This window comes from Camelus bactrianus, chromosome 3 (assembly GCF_048773025.1).
Source record: "Camelus bactrianus isolate YW-2024 breed Bactrian camel chromosome 3, ASM4877302v1, whole genome shotgun sequence".
In the NCBI taxonomy this organism is placed as follows: Eukaryota; Metazoa; Chordata; class Mammalia; order Artiodactyla; family Camelidae; genus Camelus; species Camelus bactrianus.
In genome coordinates, this window is record NC_133541.1 from 24310414 (window position 1) to 24332447 (window position 22034).

At 38.9% G+C, this 22034-nt stretch overlaps 1 protein-coding gene across 2 annotated transcripts in view; it reads right to left on the reverse strand.

Moving 5' to 3' along the window:
• Window positions 1-12725: 12725 nt before the first annotated feature.
• ZFR (zinc finger RNA binding protein) overlaps window positions 12726-22034 on the reverse strand; it is a 78243-nt gene continuing 68934 nt past the window's right edge. For both annotated transcript variants that reach the window (XM_074356809.1, XM_074356808.1), the window contains one exon: window positions 12726-18446. In XM_074356809.1, coding sequence (XP_074212910.1) covers window positions 18267-18446 — 180 coding nt within the window. In that variant the 3' untranslated portion in view covers window positions 12726-18266. The remainder of the gene's footprint in view (window positions 18447-22034) is intronic.

Sequence of the window (22034 nt, forward strand, 5' to 3'; positions counted from 1 at the left end):
GCTGACACCGCTCGCCCCGCCCAGGCCCGTAGGCCCCGCCCAGACCCGTGGGCCCCCGCCCACTCCGCGCGCCGGCGCAAGGAGTCGGAAACCCTCAGCCGGAGGCCACGCCCCGTCCGTTAGCGACCGGCCTGTCTGATTGGCAGATACTCGCCTTCCTAGATAGGCTCCATTCCCCTTTCTTGCGGCAAAGCCCTCCCCACGCGTTCTCTGATTGGCCAGAAGGCTCTGCCCGCGGAGGGCCACGCCAAGCCCCTTCTGGAATGAATCTGGAGAGACGTTTCCTCTGGCCAATCCAAAGAGCTTTGTCTCCGGACTCCCCGGTGATTGGATAGCAAGAATGTCGCCGTCGTCCGGAGAGCCTGCGGTCGCTTAAGTTGTGAGCATTGGTTCACTGCAGTCGTTTTCCCCGCTTTCCTTGCTGTTTTGGAATAAAACTTACAGAGGTGTAGTGTATCGAATCTCGCCAAATGAGTTTCAAGTCTACATCAGTGATGTTCCGGCTTACTATTTTAAATACAGTCAAAAATGAGGCAAGCCAAGTGTTAACAGGCACTTAGGAATAGATTTGAATGTTTGATCGTAAAAGGCTTTGTCGCCCTCATTTTTTCCCAGACTTTTTGGTTTGTTTCTTTGTGTTTCTAACAGAATATCAGAAGCCCTTAAGAGAATTCTTTTACCCACTCTCCCAAAGTAGCGATAAAACCCCTCATTTTTAGTGAAGATTGCAAAGAAAATTCATTTAAATTCGACATTTGGCGCCAAGCTCTGTGTTAGACACAGATGAATAAGACAAGACCCAGCTCTCAAGAAATTCAGTATAATGGGGAAAAAATTATTATTTGCAGTTAATTTTTTTGGCATCAGCCACTGTCCTAAGCATTAATCTCATCAACGGGTAAGGCTCTTTACCCTCTTCATCTCCATGACATCCCCCCTCACACCTCCAAAACCACTCCAAAGAAACATAAAATCCAAGCGAAAACGTGCCTATGTTAGGTAGTTAGATGGAAATGAGCACTGGACAGGGGGAGAGGAAGGGGAAAGGAACAATCCAGAACGCAAGGAACCTGAGCTGTCAATTAACCAGAGCACAAGGAACCTGAGTTGTCAATCAATCAACCAATCACCCTGAAACCAGGATATAAAAATAGGAAAAAGGAGGGCGCCATTTTTCCTCTCTTGGATTGGCCTGCTCCCAATTCTCGGGAGTGCACCATCTTTCACTAATTTTTTTTTTTTTTTTTTTTACTTTGCTAATAAAAATCTTGCTTATATCACGCTTTTTGTGTCTCGTCAAAAATCTTTTTTTCAGGTGACTAAGAACCGAGGTAATTTTATTTTCCTTTTCCCGGTACACTTTTGTGAACATAGGTCAGGACAAGGCCTGTGGCCTCATCTCCAACCAGATTGCCATCCTTAAGCCTATCCAGTCCAGCAGCGCGGGAGCCACCACTAAGCTGCATTATCCTGGGTTTCCAAGAAGAAGAGCAGAAGCAAGTAATTTGCTCAGGTCTCATAAGTCACTGATAGAATGGGGATTCCAACCCAGGTGTGTCTGATTCCAAAGCCCATGTTCTGAACATTTATTATATAAATTAGGAAGGAGTACAGTGAAAGGGTGGTCAGTTCTACTTGGGAAGGCCAGCACTCCTTAGGGAGGTGCTGGGAATGAAGTTAACTGTGGGGACAAATAATATCACTTTATATGTCACAGCAGTTTTTACTTTTCAAAGTGTAATGGCAGGGCAGATTTTTACAGTCTGAACACATTTTTTACTTTCTTATTTTTCAAAGGACTTTCAACTTTCCATGATCTTCCACCAGAGTCATTATATTAGCACGGGTGCCTGTGGCCAGGGCTTGCTTCTTGGACACACAACTAGTGCAATCGTGTAGGGCCTGCTCTTAGAAGGCCTTGGGGTTTGATGCTCTGCACTTTTGGCCTTCAAATTCTGAATCATTTTATCTTTAAATTTGTGTTTTTTAAGTGAAATTTGATGGGACGATGGAGCAAGCCCAGGGGTCTTGGGGCCTCAGCTCCTGTGCAGTCCCACTTACTGTTGGGGGCCCACTGTGCCCTGGCCCTCCCCAGCCAAACCTAAGACTGCTGCTGACCTGTGTCAGGGCAGCAAAGTGGTCTCATTGCCAGAGGAAGAGAGTTGTGTTCCTTCGTGGCTGTCTACCCCGTGCCCCCATGGGTGCCTGGACACTGACAAGGAGATGGTCAGGGACAATCAATAGCCCCCAATCCCTTCCAGTGTCCCTAGATGTGGTCAGAAGCCATCCCTGCCCTAGTTGGCAGCTCCATGGCAACTGGCCAGGGCCTCTCAACTGCTGTGGATTGAATGTGTCCCGTATCCCTGCAGATACCGAATGTGTCCAGGCACAGGGGCTCCAATCCCATAGAGGTCGCCCCCTACACCCTGCCGTGGGAAGGGGAATTGACTTCCCTGTCCTGGGCCAGGACTACATCTTCTTTTTGCACTGGCGCTGACTATGCCCTTTATTATCGGTGTCCTTGGGCAAGTTACTTCATCTCTCTGTGCCTCTATTTCTACCTAGGATGAAAGTCAGAGCAATAATGATTATGTTACGGTGGCTGAGGTTGGTTATGAAGGTTAAACAAGGTAATCCAAGTGATGCCTGGTGGGCAGCAGGTACTAATTAGGTGCTGGCTGACCTTAGTACAGTCCCGCCGAGCAGGCATAACTTGCCCCTTTTCCAGGACTGTAGGAAGAGAAGCAGAGTGATTTCTTCCAATGGTCAGCTCTAAGACTTTGTTAAACAAAGAGGTTTTGTTTTCTTGTTGGTTTCTGTTTTTAATTTCTGGCCCAATCCTTGGACTAGAAATAATGGCTTTGATTTCTAATCCACCGCATCCAGTTTCCCACCCTTCAAAACATCCTGAGTTATATATAATAATTAATTTATCCAGCTCTTCAGCACCCATTTTGTGATCAAATGGGTTTGCAATTAGATGATTCTGGAAACTTGACACAACCACTGTATCCATACCCTCTCGGAAATCTATAATAACCAGCACATGGGAAACGTTTGTGAAGACTGAAAGGCTGGTAGCTTCCAGGACACTTTCGACTCTTTCAGTGATAAAAATGCACTTTCTTAAAGGAGCAGTAAGGGAATGAAGGCAGGGGATAAGCCAACACCTGTTTCCGTCTTGCTCTCCAGCTATCAGCCTATTTTCACTTGATTGTTAGGGTGTGGATCAAACCTCCTTGGGAGAGTCCCTCCCACCTGACTAAAAAATTCTTGTCATGCTGATGTCAAATAGTTCTCCATCTATTAATAAACACAAATGGTAGCCCCAGACTTTGAAATATTTTAATTTACACACAATATTTAAGGTCACTCCTTTCTCCTAATACTGCCCTAAGCTTCCTTGGAGAATTATAAATAGGAACAAATCTTAGCTCACATAGAAACGAGTGCCAACCAAAGGCAGTGCGGTTTCTTCCCACAGACAACTGAAGCCAACAGTGTCCTCCCAGGTAGGGGCAACGGTTTCCCTCTGGCAGGTAGTTAAAGCTGGATATTTGCATTTCCTCCTCTCTGGAGTCACTTGAAGCCGCCTACTTGTGTGTGTGTTCACCTTTATTTGACAGGTACCAGGCACATAGTAGGGATTCAGTAAATGATTGCAGCTGAGTGAAAGGGTATTGGATGAAAAACGTCCTGGGCAGCAATTGATTTGTAAGTGATGGAAGCAAGAATTCAGACCTTAGCACGTGGTGGGAGGGTAGGGCTCATTGGTAGAGTGTGTGCTTTGCATGCAAGAGGTCCTGGGTTCAATCCCCAGTACCTCCATTAGGGGAAAAAAACCCCTCTAGCATCCAGGCTAGGGCCTGCCCTCTTCTTTCACTGAAAATAGAAAATCCTTAGCTTCCTGCAGCAACCATGGGTCTTCAAGCCCTCCTCCAAGGGTGGTGAGGAATAAACCTAGATTGAGAAGCACTTTGATTTTTCTCAGTCTCGTGGTGTCATAATGTGAGGGCCTGCTGTAGAGACTCAGTGACTGTAGACAAGGACTTCCTGGTGATTTTTTTTTCTTTCACACACGCACAGCCTCAACTGATCACATGGTAGAGGGCCCGATGAGTCTATTCCCTGATCTGTAGTGTGTCTTCTTCAAAACATAAGTTAATATTTTAACACAAGAAACTAATTCAAAAAGATGCATGCACCCCAATTTCATAGCAGCTCTGTTTACAATAGCCAAGACATGGAAGCAACCTAAATGTCCATTGACAGATGACTGGATAAAGAAGATATGAGATATATATATATTTATATTTTTATATATGTATTTATTATTTATAAATATATATATATTTATACACAGGCACATACATACACATACATATAATGGAATACTACTCAGCCATTAAAAAAGAGTAAAATAATGCCATTTGCAGCAACATGGATGTACCTGCAGATTGTCATACTAAGTGAAGAAAGCCAGAAAAAGAAAGAAAAATACTGTATGATATCACTTATATGAGGAACCTAAAAAAACGAGACAAATGAATTAATTTACAAAACAGAAACAGACTCACAGACATAGAAAACAAATTTGTGGTTACCAGGAGGGAAAGGAGTGAGTGGAGGCATAAATTGGGAGTTTGGGATTTGCAGATACTAACTACTTTATATAAAAGTGCTATAAAGGTCCTACTTTATAGCACAGGGAACTATATTTAATACCTTGTAATGATCTATAATGATAAAGAATATGAAAAGGAATATATATATGTATAATTGAATTACTATGCTGTATACCAGAAATTAACATGACATTGTAAACCAACTGTACTTCAATTAAAAAAAAAAGTTAATGGTCTGATTCATCTATTCATTAAATAAAGGTTTACCGATAGTCTGCTGTGACTGTCTTCCAGCATCTTCCAGCCTCTTTCAATAAGACAGGTAGTTCTTGAAAGCAGGGATGGTCTCCTCTATACCTAGCCCCTAACTATGCATTGCACGCTACAGTATTAAGTGAGCCCTCAGTGTAATGGATCAGAGAAGGACTAGAGAAGCAGGGATTTTCATCCATTACCTGGGGGAGGGATGTAAATTGATGGGTCAAGAGGGAGGGCAGTTGTGCAATAGCCATCAAAAATTGTGTCAGGAATGTCACTTCTAAAAATGTATGCTGCAGGGACACTTACACATGTGAAATACCACATGTCCAAGCTTACTCTCTACAGCAATTTTTGTAACAACACAAGATTGGAAATAGCCTAAAGGGTCATCAATAGGGATGGGTTTAATAAATTACAGTACAGCCAAGGAATGAGATTCTCTGCCTCTGTAAAAAAAAAGAATGAGAATGTTCTTTAGGTCGAAGCTGTCAAGTTTAGTCGTTAAAGCAAATATTCTAGAGTCAGACTGCCTGGGTTCAAGTCCTGCCTCCACCTGTTACTAGAGGTGTGACGTTTAGGCATTTATCTTCTTGGACCTCAGTTTTCTCACCTATAAAAATGAGGGTGACAGAGATAATAATGGCACTGGCGTCATAGGATTGTTGTGAGGATTAAAGGAGTTAATAAAGTGTTTAAAGTGTTGGCATATAAGGTATAAGAGCCAAGCTATAGTCAGTAATTAAAGCAAGGCACCCAACAGTATGCAGAGTAGGCTAGCATTTGTGTAAGAAAAGATGGAAATAAAGACTCTGTAGACCCAGCTCTGGGTGTTTGCATAAACATCTTTGGGTAGATACAAAGGGAACTATGGCATTAGTTGCCTTTGGGAAATGCACATTTGGAAGAGAGATTGAAAGGAGAGTTTTTATTGTATACTCTTTAATACCTTTGGATTTTGAACCATGAGAATCATTAACTAGCTCAATAATAAATAAATTAAAATTATACACACACACAGCTATCTTATGTAGCTTTTTAACATTGAGGGGAAAGTCATAGAACACAAAATTAGCCATTTTAAAGTGAACAATTAAAATGCATTGAATTTTAACTTTAAAAACAAGAGCTTTTAACAAGACCTTGCCATTTTCTGTCTCTGTTCACTTCCCATTGGTCCCCAAATCATTCCCCCCATCAAGGTCTACTCCCTGTGCCACCACCTCTTTGGAGATTCCATTGTCCTCGGAGACTGTTGGAAGCAGTCTAGACCTCTTCTGAATTTCTAAGCATCTGAAATCTGTATGCTGCCTTGACCCGTGAACTTGAATATGTCTTAGAATCAGTGCAATAGGTCCACGTCTTTGTCTTCCTCCCTAGAGCTATGCCAGGGGCATCCCTTGGTCGGAGGAAGCCCCCCTCCCCCAGTGCTTCTCAGTACTCCCTACAGTACTGTCCTCAGTGCTTTGTAGAGATCCTTGGATGGATGGAAGAGCCTTCAGAACCTGACTGAAGCACTGAACATTCCTGAATCCTGGAAGCCTCTGGGACAAGGAAACTGTGCCCTCTACAGGACTATTTAAAAAGTGGTGGTGAGGAAGGTGTTCTCGGCACAGGCTGGGGAGTCCTCTCAGCTGGGGCACAGGTTAAGGGAATTGATAGAGGAAGAGGCCAAGCCGTTCCCTCCCTGTCCTCCTCTACCGGGCCTCCTCTGAGCTCCATTACTGGGTCCACAACTATGTGAAGCGTGCAGTGGAAACACAGCTTGAGTTAGCTGCTGGGCCACTCCGAGAGGCTGCAGGACAACTCCCAGAGCTGGAAAAAAATACATTTTGAAGAGCCATAGGGGAGAAAGTTGGTGGGGGGAGGTTGTCACAGAACCCGGAGAAGTAAAATAACTTGCCCAAGATCACACCACCCTGAGAGCTATTTCTGTAACAATCTGATTTCTGAACATGAATTCTAAGCCACAGTGCTCTGATGCAGGCGACTTAATCTGGTTATTTCTCAGCTTTATTTTTGTCACTTTAAGTCTTCTAAGCCCCTCCCAGTCCACATCAGGGCTCCCTTCCATGTGTCTTCTCTGCTCTCCGCGCTGAATTGAAACTCTAGGAATTACAAAACCCCAGCCAGGCCCCAGCTGCCCATCTCCCTGACCTGGTCCCAGTGCTCGTCCTTTGTCTTCTTGGGCACAGAAGATGCCTGGTTCAGAGGGTGCCGACTTGGGCCTGCAGTCACTTCCTCCCATCCCCCTGCAGCTGGCTGGCACAGTGTCCCTCAGTGATGCAGCTAAGAGCTCATCCCTGGGGGTGGTTTGTACCCTATCCTTGACTACACGTGCCCATTTCCTCTGCCGGGCAGCATCCCAACAGCACCTTGGCTGTATCTCCTAATTAATTTTTAGGTCTCACTTGCTGGCGGCGGGGTAGGGGGCATGGAAAAATGTGGACCATTTCCAAATTCCTTGGGAGACAAGAAGAGTAAAGGGACTTTTGCAAGCTCTCCAGCACCTGGAAGGGCCATGCCACCATTTCAACTACTCTATGCCAGGGGTGGTGGGGGGAGTGTCAGCAGGGCTACCACACTCCAAAAGTCCCCCAGGGGGCTGCCAGACTCTTCTCTTAGTTCCCAAAATGAGAGGGTAACTGTGGGGCAGGTGGTCAGTGCAGAGACACTTCCTGCTTCTCACTCTGCTATTTCTCTCCCAAGCTAGCCTCTCCCCCAGCTCAGAGCCCTGGGTATCTGTGTGTGTGTGTGTGTGTGTGTGTGTGTGTGTGTGTGTGTGTGTGTCTGGAACAGGAGGGAGGAAGCGGCAAGCAGAAAAACCTGTTATTTTGGTTGGCTCTTCATTTCAGATTTCTCTTGACTCATTGTAGAATAATGGAAGTCAAGAAAGATCTGGTGTCTGATTCAGGGACGCTCTCCAGGAGAGGCAATGAAAAAAGCTTGTTGATGTCTCAGATTATTAAGATTGACAGAACTTAATGCTTTACATGTCATCCAAGCCTATGAAGGCTGTGTATCATAAAATTAAAAGGGTGTGTTATTCCCTCTTGAATGTTAACTGAGATCAAGGCATCAAGTTTAGATCTTAGAATGTCAGCTACTACAGAGCTGGCTGGAGACAAGCGAGGGACCTGGCATCCAGGACGTCTATTCTCTAATTTGAAGAAAAACACAACTGACTGATTCTCTTCCTTCCCAATTTTGCTCGTGGCTGAATCTGTTTTGAAAATCTGGAAGAACAGTGGGAAGACACCTCTACTCCACAGAGGAGGGTCACATGTGTTCTGAGCCTGATGAGCTCAGAGGGAAGAAGGAAGCTGTTGCTCCCCTTAAGGGCTGGGAGAACCTTCTCAGATCAAAGCAGGAGGAGCGTGCCTCCTTACTGGGATATTTGATCTTCACTCAAAGTGCAGCCAGGCCTGTTTTCAGCTTGGCTAACCATCCCCACTCACTGAAAACCTGAAAGGCTTATTGTTCAGGTGCTGTAAAAGGACACAGAGAGTGTGAAAAGCCTTCTGTTTTCTGTTTGAGATAGTCATTTCTCCCAAGGTTAAAATGTAATCAAAACTGTTTTTTAAAAATCCTTTTTGCCCAAAGGCAAAACCAACCAACCAAACAAGCAAAACATAAGGAACAGAATGGCTGAGCTGCAAAGAAACATCTCAATATTTTCTGCAGGGTGACTTTCCTGCTTGAGCATTGAAATCAGCGGCCATTTCCCCATTTCCCTATTTCCCTCCAGAACACTGGAGTCTATTCACCATTCATTCACCTTAGTCTCTGGAGCAGAATCTGAGGGCATCCAAGTAAAGCACCAAGCAAGGCAATGCCAGGCTTTGCAAATATCTTACGCAGGCTTAAGAAGCCTGAAAAGAAGTCTTATGACTCAGCTGAACTGGGGAAGGGAAAAAAAAGCAGCTCCTTCTCTCTCCTTATGTGAGACAACATCAATGAAAGAGAAAATACTAAGAGAAATTTAATTTGCAACCACGGATGTGGTCAGAATAACAATTCATTTTTAGAAGTCCCTCTGCTCTGCCTTGTTCCTGGTGCCCTCATATTACCCAGTGACACCTTCTCCCATCCCAAGGAAAGGCTCACCCCTCTTCTCATAGGCCTGTGAGGCTGACCTCAGAGGGAGCAGGAGCTGCACTATGGAGAGGTGAGAGTGAGTGCTTTGCTCTGGCAGTTACAGGACAGGTTCTCATATAGGGAGTAGCAAGAGATGAGGCTTGAGAGACAGGTTGGAGCTACAGTTTATGGGGCCCTGAAGGACATGCTAAGGATTTTGGGGTTTATCCTTAGGCATGTGGAGCTATTGGAAAGTTTTTACTCAATTTTTTTCTTTTTAAAGAATTATGATGTAGTAATTATTTAAGAATTATTCAGTAATCATTTTCTATTACATAGTTAAAGTTATTTTAGAAACAGAGATTAGCAAATCTTCTCATCAAATAGAAATAAAAGCCCCAAACTGAATAAGCTATAATCATACTTCACAGGTGTAGTCACTGGGAACGTTTTGGGGAAGAATGGTCTGTATATACATGCTTCTCTATTAAAACAAAAAGGGATAATTCTTCACACGTTTTTATAGTCTGATTTTTCTTATTAAACATTATAAAGTAAATTTCTTTATGTGTTAGTCTCCTACATAGTTGATTTCACCTTTTTTCCTGACCTAACATTCTTGAGGGAGAGAGCAGCTGGGGTCAAATGAGTGGGTTTTAAGGAGAGGGTGCTCCTCTGTAAGATCATTTACATGATTAAGCTGTATTTCATTAAAACACTTGTGGACATTTTAATTGTTTCTAATCTTACATACTTGATGGTAATGCTTCAGTAAATATATTTGAATTTATAGTTTTGTGTACTTGTCTGATTAGATTTAATTTTTTTTTTTTTAATGGAAAAACAGGTGGAAAATTCTATTTGAGCCAAATTTGAGGATTATAACCAGGGAACAGCATCTCAGAAAGATCCAAGAACTATTCCCTAGATATATATTTTTTATTATTATTATTTTGGGAAGGGGAAGGTTATTAGGTTTATTTACTTATTCTTGGAGGAGGTACTAAGGATTGAACCCGGGACCTCATGCATGTTAAGCATGCGCTCTACCACTTGAGCTCTGCCTTCCCCTGTTAGATTTAATTCTTTAAGATAAATTCTTTGAAGTTCAGTTGCTGGGTCAAAGGCTGTAACTGATATTTGCATTAAAAAGAAAAAAGATAATTCAGATGTCGACGGAGCTGGTGCCCTTGCCTTTGAGATCTTGGTATTATTTAATACTTTCAAGCTTTATAGTCTTTGTCAATCTTGTCAACAAAAAGCCTATTCCATTTTTTAGATTTTTATTTATTTGATTACTAGTAAGACTGAAAATTTGTTTTCATCTGGCTATTGGCCATTTATATTTCTTTTGAGAATATATGTTTCTTCTGAGAATTGCCCAGCCATGTTTATTACTCACTTACCCTTTTAAAGAAGTTTGTATCTTATTATTTATTACCAAAGTATCCCTACTCATTGTCAAATCACCTGAATCAGTGGAAAAAGTCACTCAGAATGTAATAATCCAGAGATAAACAATGTTAATAGTTTTAACTTAGGACTTTTCTATGTGTGTGTGTCTGTGTGTGCATATATGGATGCATGCATTGCAAAAGTGGATTCTTACACAGATTCCAGTTTTACATACATTATTTGTGAAGATCTCAGCATGTCAATAAACACAGATCATTATTTGTAATGACCCACTACACAGATCTCCCATTTTTCCAATTCTTGACAATTTAGGTAGTAAATCTTTATGCCTGTGTCCAATTCTTTTCTTAGTGGTATCAGATTCAAGTGATTTGAATGTCTTTATTAATATCAACTCTTTGCTAAATTATGTTGTAATAGCTTCCCCAGTTATTTGTCTTTAAATTTTATAGTTTCATATCTTTAATACTAAAATTCATGTGTTGGTTGATTTTCATACTGAACCAGCCTTGCATTTCCCAGATAAACTCCACCGGTTGTGGTAATTATTCTTTATATGTATTGCTAGATTTGACTTGATAAATCTTTTGTTAAGGATTCTTCATTCTAATTTCATCAGGTATATTGGTCTAAGTTTTCTTTGAACTATTTCTACCTAGTTTTGGTATCAGGGTAATACTGGCCTCATAAGTTGGGGTTGAAAGCTGAAAAAAAGTTACTATAATTATTATAGTATTATTTATAAATAACTTTATGGAATCACTTGCCCGAGCTCCTTCCTCTCCCCAATCTTTCCAGAATGTTCCTGTTCCCTAGGATTTCCCTTCTCAAGCCTAGGGCCAGAAATCTGGGGCTTTAGTTATCTCATTCTACCACTCACTTCTATGGCTGCACTCATGTCCAAGGCGAAGCAGTGAGTCTACCGCTGGAAGGGGAAATACGGCAAAACTGTCTGATGATATTTCAGTTCTAGTCGTCTCGAATCTGCCTATTAACTATGTTTCAGGGTCCTCAAATTGCTTCTATGCATTTTATCCAGATTTTATAGTTGAATTCAGAGAGAGAGACAGGGAGGAGGGTGCTTACTTCATCTTCTCAGGAACTGGAACCCATACATTTGGTTTCAATGAGTAATTCAGTTGTAGCTCCCCCTCCACTTCACCATATACTAAGCCCTCTCCTTTTTCATCCCTTTTGAGGTACACTAGTTCATAAAAAGAAAAAATTTGAGAACTAATACAATTAAGAATTTTGCCATCAAGAACATATTTTCCTTTAGCCCACCTTTGTTGTCTTCAATTCCCACAGCCTTTTCTTCCCTCTCTTTCTCTTAGTCCCACCAAAGAACAGACAGGAAGACAGGCAGTCTGCTCCCATGTGACAGATTTTCAGGACATAGGTTTTGATCTCTGCTCTGAAATAAAGGATTCCCTTGAGGCTGTAGCTTGCATAAATTTCAGGCCTTCCTGATACTTCTCTTGAAACAATCAATGAAGGAAGCGCGTTAAACGTTTCTTTATGACTGTCCTTTATCTTAAGTGTGGGAGACATCAAGCATCCTAGTGCATAGGAAATACATGATTACAGAATTGAAGAATTTTGGAACTGCCAATAATTGTAGAGATTGTCTTCACCTCAGTTTAACATGTGATTGTACATGAAAATTGGAAGAGTCCATAGGTAAAATGTCTAGGATCTGAAATATAATAAAACCAAATGCTCACAGGGCCAGTCTGGTAGACAAAATAAGGGAGTAGAGGCTTTGGTAAACTGTCCGGAATAGGCTTTGTCTTAAACTTGTCCTCTAGAGAGAATAGCCATTACTCTCATCATAGGAACACATGCCCTATGTCATCAGGTCTTCCAATTTTTCAAGGGAAGTCAAATTGGGGTTTTAGTGTGAAATCTTTACTATTGGCTCAGTGTTCCTAATAGTGTTTGCACCAAATGAGACACAGCTATATCCTGTACATAGTGCATTAGATACCATTTTTTACTTTTGGCCCAGTAAAGGTTAAAATACAGAGCAAAGGAGATGGAATTCACTCCTTTTTTCCTATTCTTACTTACACACTGACCTCTGAAAGAGCTATATAGCTTTGTAAGTTCTTTAGAATGAAGAGGGTAAAATAAAGGCTGACGGGTAGGTCTCTGAAGCAGACCAAAATTGGGATGCTTAAAATCTATTTGTACACCATGTCTTAAGCATTCAAATTCTGTAGAAAGAGGTTTTGACTAAAAGACACATCTATAGGAGGTATATAGTAGCATAAAGATTAAAAGCTCAGGCTTTGAAGTCAACAGGACTCTCCAAGTATGTAGCTTTTTGATGATCTGACACATACAAAATGAGAGATTCAAACAAGCTTTTATTATGACAAGTTACTTAACCTCAAACACTGGTTTGCTCATGTATAATGAATACCTACCTAGCAAGGTTGTGAGGACGAAATCAAATACACCATTTTAGCACAGTGAAGTGGAGTTGCCTTAAGTTCTTTTGAGTAGTGATGGCATGATCCAATTGCTGCTTTAGGACGAATAATCTGGGGGTTGTAGGCTGAATAGTGTAGAGACTGGAGGCAGAAAGATAAAAAGCAAGGCGAGTTTGGATAAAGAGAGACAGGATTTGGAAATAAATTTAAGAAAAGGAATATCTAAAGCTTGGGAGACGGACAAGATCATCAATGGCACGTACACATACAGAAGATGCTGCTGACAGAACCATGCGAAGTGCTTCAGCTGACCCTTGAACAAAGCAGTGGGGAGAGGTTAGGGGAGCTGACCCTCTGCACTCGTCGACCATCCGCATCCTCTGCATCCACGGACTGTGCAGTACTGTGATATTTACCATTGAAAAACATCTACGTGTAAGTGCACCAGCACAGTTCAAACCCATGCAGTCAAGGGTCGACTGTACTTAGAAGCTGCAGAAGCCGAGGAATGTTGAGAGGTATGAGTAAAAAACCCAGGAAAACAGGGAAAAGTTGAGGTGTAGAAAAACCAGCACCCATTTTTCTAATCTTATTCCTATCTGTATTTTGACTGCCATGAAATAATTCTTATCAACTTTTTAAGCAACTAGCCATTTAGTTCTGTTCAAATGGTCTTTACTAGGTACATGGACCAATAGTATAAAAGCAACTTAAAACTTGGAAAAGATGTTCTTATACCTAGTACTAGGACCTTTAACCAGAATCTTAAATAGGTGGTTATAATTTTGAACATGGGCAACAACTTTGCAAGTGACCCCCATCCATTTTATTGTTGCAGTTAATGTTTTAAAAAAGCTATTTTATCAATTTTTTTTCCAGAGCTATCCATATTAGAAGATACTTAACAATCCTTTCTCCTATATCACCTCTTATATCTCCTGCTCTGTTTCCAACTCCATGCCATGATTTTGAACAAATTCACTATCTTGGTCTCTCTCTTTTGAACATCACATTAAAACAAAAGCCCAGAACTGAACAGCAGACTCCAGATGTGGTGCGACTAACACCAAGTGTAGGAAGACTATATCTCTCATTTTGGATTATCACTCAGATAAAGGATACAAGGAAGCTCCTTCTCTGTTAAAAGGTTTGCAGTGCCATCTCACCAAAAGGAGTTGTGATTGGTAATGCAGGTTTTAAGTTCCAGCCCTCCACAGTATGTATTAGCAAAAGGCAGGCCTTCTGTTTTTGTCTATACCACAATGCACACTAAGTCACACTGAAGTACAAATTGCTCTTTTTAAACAGCTTATGGCAAAGCTCAAGGTAAATTACAACACCGTGGACTTTTTTTCTCACCAGGAACCTGTCATACTGCATTATCCTGTCTTTGATATAGGGCTCACATTGATCCAAGCCCCAGGTATGTTCTCTGCCATTTTCCCTTTCTACTTCTGAACTCTTTTAGTATTTTGTGTATTTTAAGAGTGATTAATCAGTTGAGACCAATTTAACTGCCTTCGCACACTTTCTTTCAACAAATTACTTTCTTTTTAAAGTATTTCACATTAGCTTACTGAACTGATTAAACAGTCCTTTCCAAACTGAAGACCTCTGGTACCGTTATCTTACTTGGGATTGCATTAGGATAATGTGAATACAATAGCTTTGTATTTAACATAGGACCAGTTTAAGCATTGTTCAAAAATATTACTAAAGCTTTTAAATTGCTTCCTATTTTCAGATTTTTTTTAACATCTATTACTAAGCAAGATAAAGGAGAACTGAAATTAACAAGACTACAGTTTACTAAAATTACCTGGACAAAAACTAATCAGTAACATTGCTTAAGGAATAGGGAGATTATGATTTCCTGACTATCACAATTAACTTGCTATATTATGTGCCTGATAGTATCTTTAATACTAAATCTAAAATATAACTTTGGACTATAAAGCAAGTTTATTAAAGCATGATCCATGTACAGCTTGCATCAGAACCACCTATAATTGAAGAAAAAAAATTAATTTGGAATGATCCTACAGTGCTTGTTAAAGATTCAGTTCCCCTATGTGTACTGATGTGGAACAGTCTCGAAGACTCCAAGACTCCAAGGTATATTAAATGAGAAAAGGCAAGATGCAGAACAATGTGCACAGCACACAGCCATTTGTATAAACAAAGGGGTGCACATGTTGATGTGGACATTTGCACAGACCACGTGGGGTGGAAGGATATACAAATGGATAACGCTGACTGCCTCTGGAAAAGGGAACCACTAACTGGAAAGCAAGACAAGACAGAAGATATTTTATGCCATACACTCTACACTTTTATAACGTGTTACCAACAATCTTTTCAAACAAGTAACTGAGAAAGTCATCTTAAAATGCATTCTCAAAAAAAAAAAAAAAAAAAAAAAAAAAAAAAAAAAAAAAGCATTCTCAGGCTTTTCTGGCCTCAGTCAGAATCTTTGAAATTAGGGCTTAGGATCTTAAATTTTTAGAATGTTCCCCAGATGACTCTCATGAACAAATGTGAGATCACTGCTATGAATATCTTTCTACAACACTATAAAAGTTGACCTTTATTAGGAAAACAATTAAAGTAGGCTCTGCCAAATTCAGTATAAAAAAACGGTGAATTCAATAATGTGACTCTTTATAACTTAAATTCACAACATATACTGACGGTCACAGCATGATCATGCAGAAGATTTATGCTTTTTGTCAAAAAGCAGGAAAAAATGATTTGAAATACTAACTAGAAAAGTCTGAGATCTCTTCCTATGCTGTTCATGCAAGTTTGTATTTTTAATACTAGCTTATTCAAAGAAATAGAACAAACAATAGTGGTGAAGACAAAAATCTAATTTGGAATGCATCAGGTATTGGGGAGTGGCTGAGAGGAATCAACTTATTTTATCTGGGTTATCATTACTGAAACATAAGCATGCACTATATAACAGGAAAAGCCAGTCTGAGATGCAGGGAATAACTGATAAGTAAAAGTTTAGTCACCAAAACAACTGGTTGAAGAGTGCATTAGCAGGGTGATAACCAATGCTTCTTTTGACTAGAGTTTAGTTTTCTTTAAAAATTGTCAAAGCAGAAGAAATACTGAAAAACACTCAATCGAACTTATTTCATAGATGGTTAATATAGATCTAGCCTCAGTTATGAAAACAATTAAGCCATGCAAAAAATACTGAAATAATTATTTTAGTAAAAAAAAAATTCAGTGGTATCACTTGTATATCTGAATGAAGACACCCAAACGAAATGCAAAAATTTGAAACCTGGGCTGAAAACATTTTTAGAACATAACTGCAAGATGAAGGGAGCAGACTGGCAAAGTTCTGAGCATGAATGAACTTTGAAACCTGGCTCTCAATTTCAACTCCGTCACTTAAACTCAGGTACTGCCTTTAGTCAGCCATTCCGGGCTTCAGTTTCCTCATCTGAAAAATAAGAAATATGACACCTTCATTTACTCTTACTGTTACGATAGTTTTAAACAGGAAAATGTATGAGAAGACCTAGCATGGTGTCTGTCCACAGTGCATGATAAATATCAGTTCTCTCCTCTCTTAAGAGAACTTGAGAAACAAAATTCCAAAACTTTTACTGGGTGGCTAAATATTCAAGAGTAAAATGAGATCCAGAAAGATTACAAGGAAGGAAGGAAAGAAGGAGGAAAGAAAGAAAGAAGGAAGGAAGGAAGAGGAAAGGGAAGGAAAGGAAGGGAAGGAAGAAAGAAGAGAGAGAAGAGAGAGAAGAGAAAAGAAGTCTGCCTGAGTTACAAAGATAGTACGTGAGAAATTTGGGAGAAGAGCCCGAGTCTCCTGTTCTATTTCCTCAGTGGTCATCTCCTACAGTCTCCTGGTCCTCTAAGAATCCAGGGGATGATTCTGACCCAAAAGCAACTGAACCAATATGGTACTGCATAATACAATTTCCTGGAAATTATGTGTTCAGGTAACATCATTTGTCAGGAATAACAAGATGTAAGTACCCAATAAATCTGAATATGGTTTTACTGAAGCATAAGGTCATTTCAAAGCAAAAGCAGTTTATGATGTCAATTCTAACATATAATACATTTAAGTCATTATATGAATTTAAGTTTTTATTTGTGTATTTCACTGTAGTGCTGTGACAACAAAATGACATTTGTGTACCAGAGCATATATATATCAACAGTAAGATGTAACTTTTCATTACACCACTGCTAGAATATTTAGCTTTTTGTAGGACGCGTAAGCATGTAAGATGGCCACACCAAATAATTTTCTGTTTTTTTTCTTTAGATAATCTTAATTTTTTAAATCAGTAATACTTTATCAACCTCACTGTTAATAGAACTGTAAATTATCTGGGCGATGGGGTGTGGGGTAGGGGGCAGGGATCATTCAACTGTGTTATACTGTAACAGTTGCTAGAGTAATCTCACACACACCAATAAGGAACTGTCATAATTAAGGGCTAGTTACTGTTGTTAGTTGCACAATGATAAAGTTCTTTTGAAAATATTGGTTAGCCCACTTATATATGAAAAATGCCCTTTCCACTTATGCAGAAGAAAAAAATACTCAGAAAGTTATTTTTGGCCTTGCTATGTCAAAAAGTCAACTGTACAAAGATCTACGTGTCAAACCTAAAATTATAATTTTAAAAGTCTATTAAAAACAAAACTTTCATGCATTTTTATTATCAATTATGCAGAGGCTTTAAAACTGTTGCAAGACCATATAGTATATATTAGCTTTTATACTGCTAATAATGCACAACTGACGGCAAACTTGATTAGATTAACAGAAATATGTCTTAATTACACCTTTATATATCACACTAGAGATACAAATGCCACAAGATCTGCAGAAACATTCAGTTCTGAGCACTTAAATGGCAGGATAACTTTTTTGTGTTGTAATCTGTCACACACAGAATAACAAAACAAAAGGAAAAAAATCCTGCAGTCTCACGTTACAAAAAAACGTACTGCTGTAAAATATTAAGGGATAAAGGATATCTGTAACACAAAGTAACAACTAGTGTCAAAGAGCAAACAAAACCTCTAAATAAAAATATCAGAATACACATAGCAACTGAAGAACAAATACTGCATTAAATACAGTAAAGATTTAATAGGACTAGTTAATAAAAGACACAAATATGAGGGACCTAGGGCAACCAGCAAATAAAACCAAAACAAAGGGGAAAAAAGTCAGAACCATTGTTTTTCCCCTAGTCGGAGCACAACTTTTTTGGGGGTGTCTTTCCATTCACATAATACCTAACACTGTACATTAAGATTTTAATGTCATAGAAAAACTTGGTTCTTCCATGTAATTCTTTGAATTCTTGATAATTTTTTCAAAGTAGACATTATTATGAATGAAAAACAGCCAACGAATGGGCACTTGTTTTTAACACTGCAGATTTACAGAAACTTTTTAAAAGTTATCATAATCTTTTTTGTCTTTTTTCCCCTCGGCTTCAAATCCATCAACTCCATCGCTATCCCTTCTTCGTTTCCTGTTGTTGTGGATGTTAAAACGTTGGCTCATTTGGGGTAGTGGATCCATGCCTAGAACTTTGTGTATCTGGCGGAATGCAAGGAGTCTCAGTGCAAACTGCAACAAAAAGAGCCAGAATTTAGTTAATTTAAAAAACCAATATTAATTCTTATTAGGTTTCTATCCCCATAAAACAACATAAGAAAGCATGTTTAAGGAAAGAAACACATTAAACAATATTAAGTTTCACAAATGAAATACTCCATATGTTCTGATGTTTTTATTTTCAGGTTCTTTTGTGTGCATGCTATTTTGTTTTTTTAATATATAAATTAAAAAAATTAGTATTATGTTCATTAAAAACAAATAGAAAATCCTAAAACAACATACAGCAAAAGTGTATCACTAACTGAATGAACCTCTATTTAGTTCATATTCATGTATTTTCCTACTTTTTCTGTGGATGTCCATACATACACAAATGCTCAAGGCCTGGAGTTCATATGCGCACACACACAAACCTCCCCAGGTTTACAAAATGAGGATCATACTTCTTCAACTTGTTACTTCATGAACTAAGAAAAGACTTTCACTACATGGCTATGTATACATAGGAATGTTAGGCATCAATGTCAAAAGATCTCATGATTTTGAAACTAGAGGGACTTTTGAGATATGATAGATACCTTTTAAACTAATTTAAGGAGATTTTAGTCATCTGATTAAATGGCAACTTTCACTATATGGTTAAACCTTCAATGTAACTGCTTAGACTATTTTTTTGAAATATAATTCATATATTTTAAGTGTCACTCTTTTAAAGTGTACAAGTCTGTGCTTTGTAGTATACTTACAAAGTTTTTCAACCATAATCAGTCTTTGACTCCAGAACATTTTCATCATCCCAAAAAGAAACCATATGGTGCAATAGCCATCACTGCTCAATCCCTCTACCCTAAAGCCCACACAACCACTAACCTATTTTTCTATCTCTATAGATTTGTCTACTATGGACATTTCATATAAATGAAATCAGACAATATGACTTTTTGTATTTGGCTTTTTTCACATAGCGTAAGATTTTCAGAATTCACCTATATTGTAGCATGTATCAGCACTTCATTCCTTTTAGTGGCTGAGTAATTTTCCACTGTATGGATATACTGTATTTGTTTATCCATCCATTCACTGGCTGATGGACACTTAGGTGGTTTCTACTTTTGGCAATTACGCACAATGCTGCTATTTGTCTATACAGTATTTTTTTGGGGGGGCGTAATTGGGTTTATTTTTAAAATTCATTTTAATAGAGGTACTGGGGATTGAACCCAGGATCTCATGCATGCTAAGCTCGTTCTCTACCACTGAGCTATACCCTCCCCCCTATAAAATTTTTAATGTACATACATTTTCAGTTCTCTTGGGTATATACCTAAGGAGTCAAACTGCTGGGTCATATGTTTAACTTACTGAGGAAGTGCCAAACTTTTCCAAAGTGGCTGCTGTTTAGACTGTTTTTAATCCTTGTTTGTTTTCTTAAGCTGAGATATAATTATTGATTACAATTATCCAGTGAGAATTTACTGCTCTAAAACTTTTTTCCAGATCAGATGATTCCAGTTTAAATTTACAACTTTGCCTCATATATTTGCTTTTTAAACCTTGAAAAGTCCCAAATCATCTGTGCTCAGAACGTGATACTGCATTCTGCTTACGCCTGCAATTCTGAATTTTTGACAGTACTGGTTGCTTCTCTATCTCATTTATTCTATAAGGCTGTTAACTTTCTGAAGTGAAACCAGGAATATTTATCATAATAAAATACTCATTCTTTATTTAAAGAGACTTATAAAAGGTCCTTCTCAAAGATAAACAGAATAATGTTTTCTTCTGTATGAAAAGAAAATATCCAAAGATATCTACTGCATTATAATGAATAGTAACACATTTCTACAGAGATATTGTTACTGATCATCAGCCTGTTCTAATACTAGGAGTTTCTAAATGTAAGAATACTCCAGTAAGGAAAAGTATGATAGCCATTTGATGCTGGAGTGAGCACTCTATAAGCTTTCGTTCTGCATATGGTTTGCAAGTATTTCTAACACCTGACAAGAGAGAGAATTCTAGTGTAATTGGCAATTATTTAGCAGCAAACAAAACTTGAGAATACTGAAATTATTCCTATACAAAGTCATTTTGGAGTTTTTAAACAATATCAAAGAAAACTTACAGTTTATTTAATTCCTTTTATGAGGGGGAGGATTAACCTTATAAATGTGCCTTTTAAAAGGTACATTGTTCTACTGGACACCTATAGGAAGGGATGTGAATAAATGACAAAGGTACATCTTGCAGAAGCAATTTGAAAAGGTTACTAGAGAATAGTACATACAGAGTCATAAAAAAAAAAAGGTAAACATTATGGAAGGAAAAGAATAGTCCCAGACAGAGACAAAGGAAGAGAATTATTGACATGGGTGCTACAGGCCACCAAAACCAAACTGAAACTGACACGGGTACAATCTACAGAGCTTATTCAGATTTCACCAGTCATACATATACTTGTTTACATGTTTTGCAACTACCACGTGTTTGGCCTGGCATAACCACCAACACAAGACACTAAACTGTACCATCACCACAAGACTCCCTTTATAGTATCACCCAACCTTCTCCCATATTCCTAACTCCTAGGAACCACTGATCTGTTCTCCATCTCTATAATTGTTATTTCATGATTGTTACATAAACGGAATGATGCAGTAATGTTACTTCCCCACATTCACTTATTCATTACTCAAGGATGGTTGATGTACACTAGTATACAAGTTACAGGTATACAATATGGTAATTCACAATTTTTAATGCTTATACTCCATTTATAGTTATTGTAAAATATTGGCTATATTCCCCATGTTGCACAATATATCACTGTAGCTTACTCTATACCTAAGTTTGTACCTTGTAATCCCCTGTCCCAATATAGCCCCTTCCACCTCCCCACTGGTAACCACTAGTTTGTTCTCTGTATCTGTGAGTCTGCTTCTTTTTTGCTATATTCACTAGTTTGTTGTATTTTTTAGATTCCACATATAAATATCATACAGTATTTGTTTTTCTCTGTCTGACTTACTTCACTTAGCATAATACCCTTCAAGTCCATCCACGTTGCTGCAAATGGCAAAATTTCATTCTTTTTAATGGCTGAGTAGTATTCCATTGTGTATGTATATGTGTGTGTGTGTATATGTATCTATATATATATATATATCTCTTGTTTATCTATTCATATGTTGATGGACACTTAGGTTGCTTCCATATCTTGGCAACTGTCAATAATGCTGCTATGAACATTGACCAGGGTGCTTGTATCTTTTCAAGTTAGCGTTCTTGTTTTTTTTTTTTCAGATACATACCCAGAAGCAGAATTGCTGTATCACATGGTAGTTTTATTTTTAGTTTTTTGTGAAACCTCCATACTGTTTTCCAGTGGCTGCACCAATTTACTTTTCCACCAGTAGTGTACAAGACTTCCCTTTTTTCCATCATAACTTCTTCACTTTTAACTAGGACATTTCTAACTACCTCTTAAAACCAGACTACTTTCTTTACAGACATTAAAAGAAAATTGCCTTCCTTTCAAATACAAATTCTCTTAAGTTTTCGAATACCCTGCTCCTAAGCCAAAATTTATAAATAATT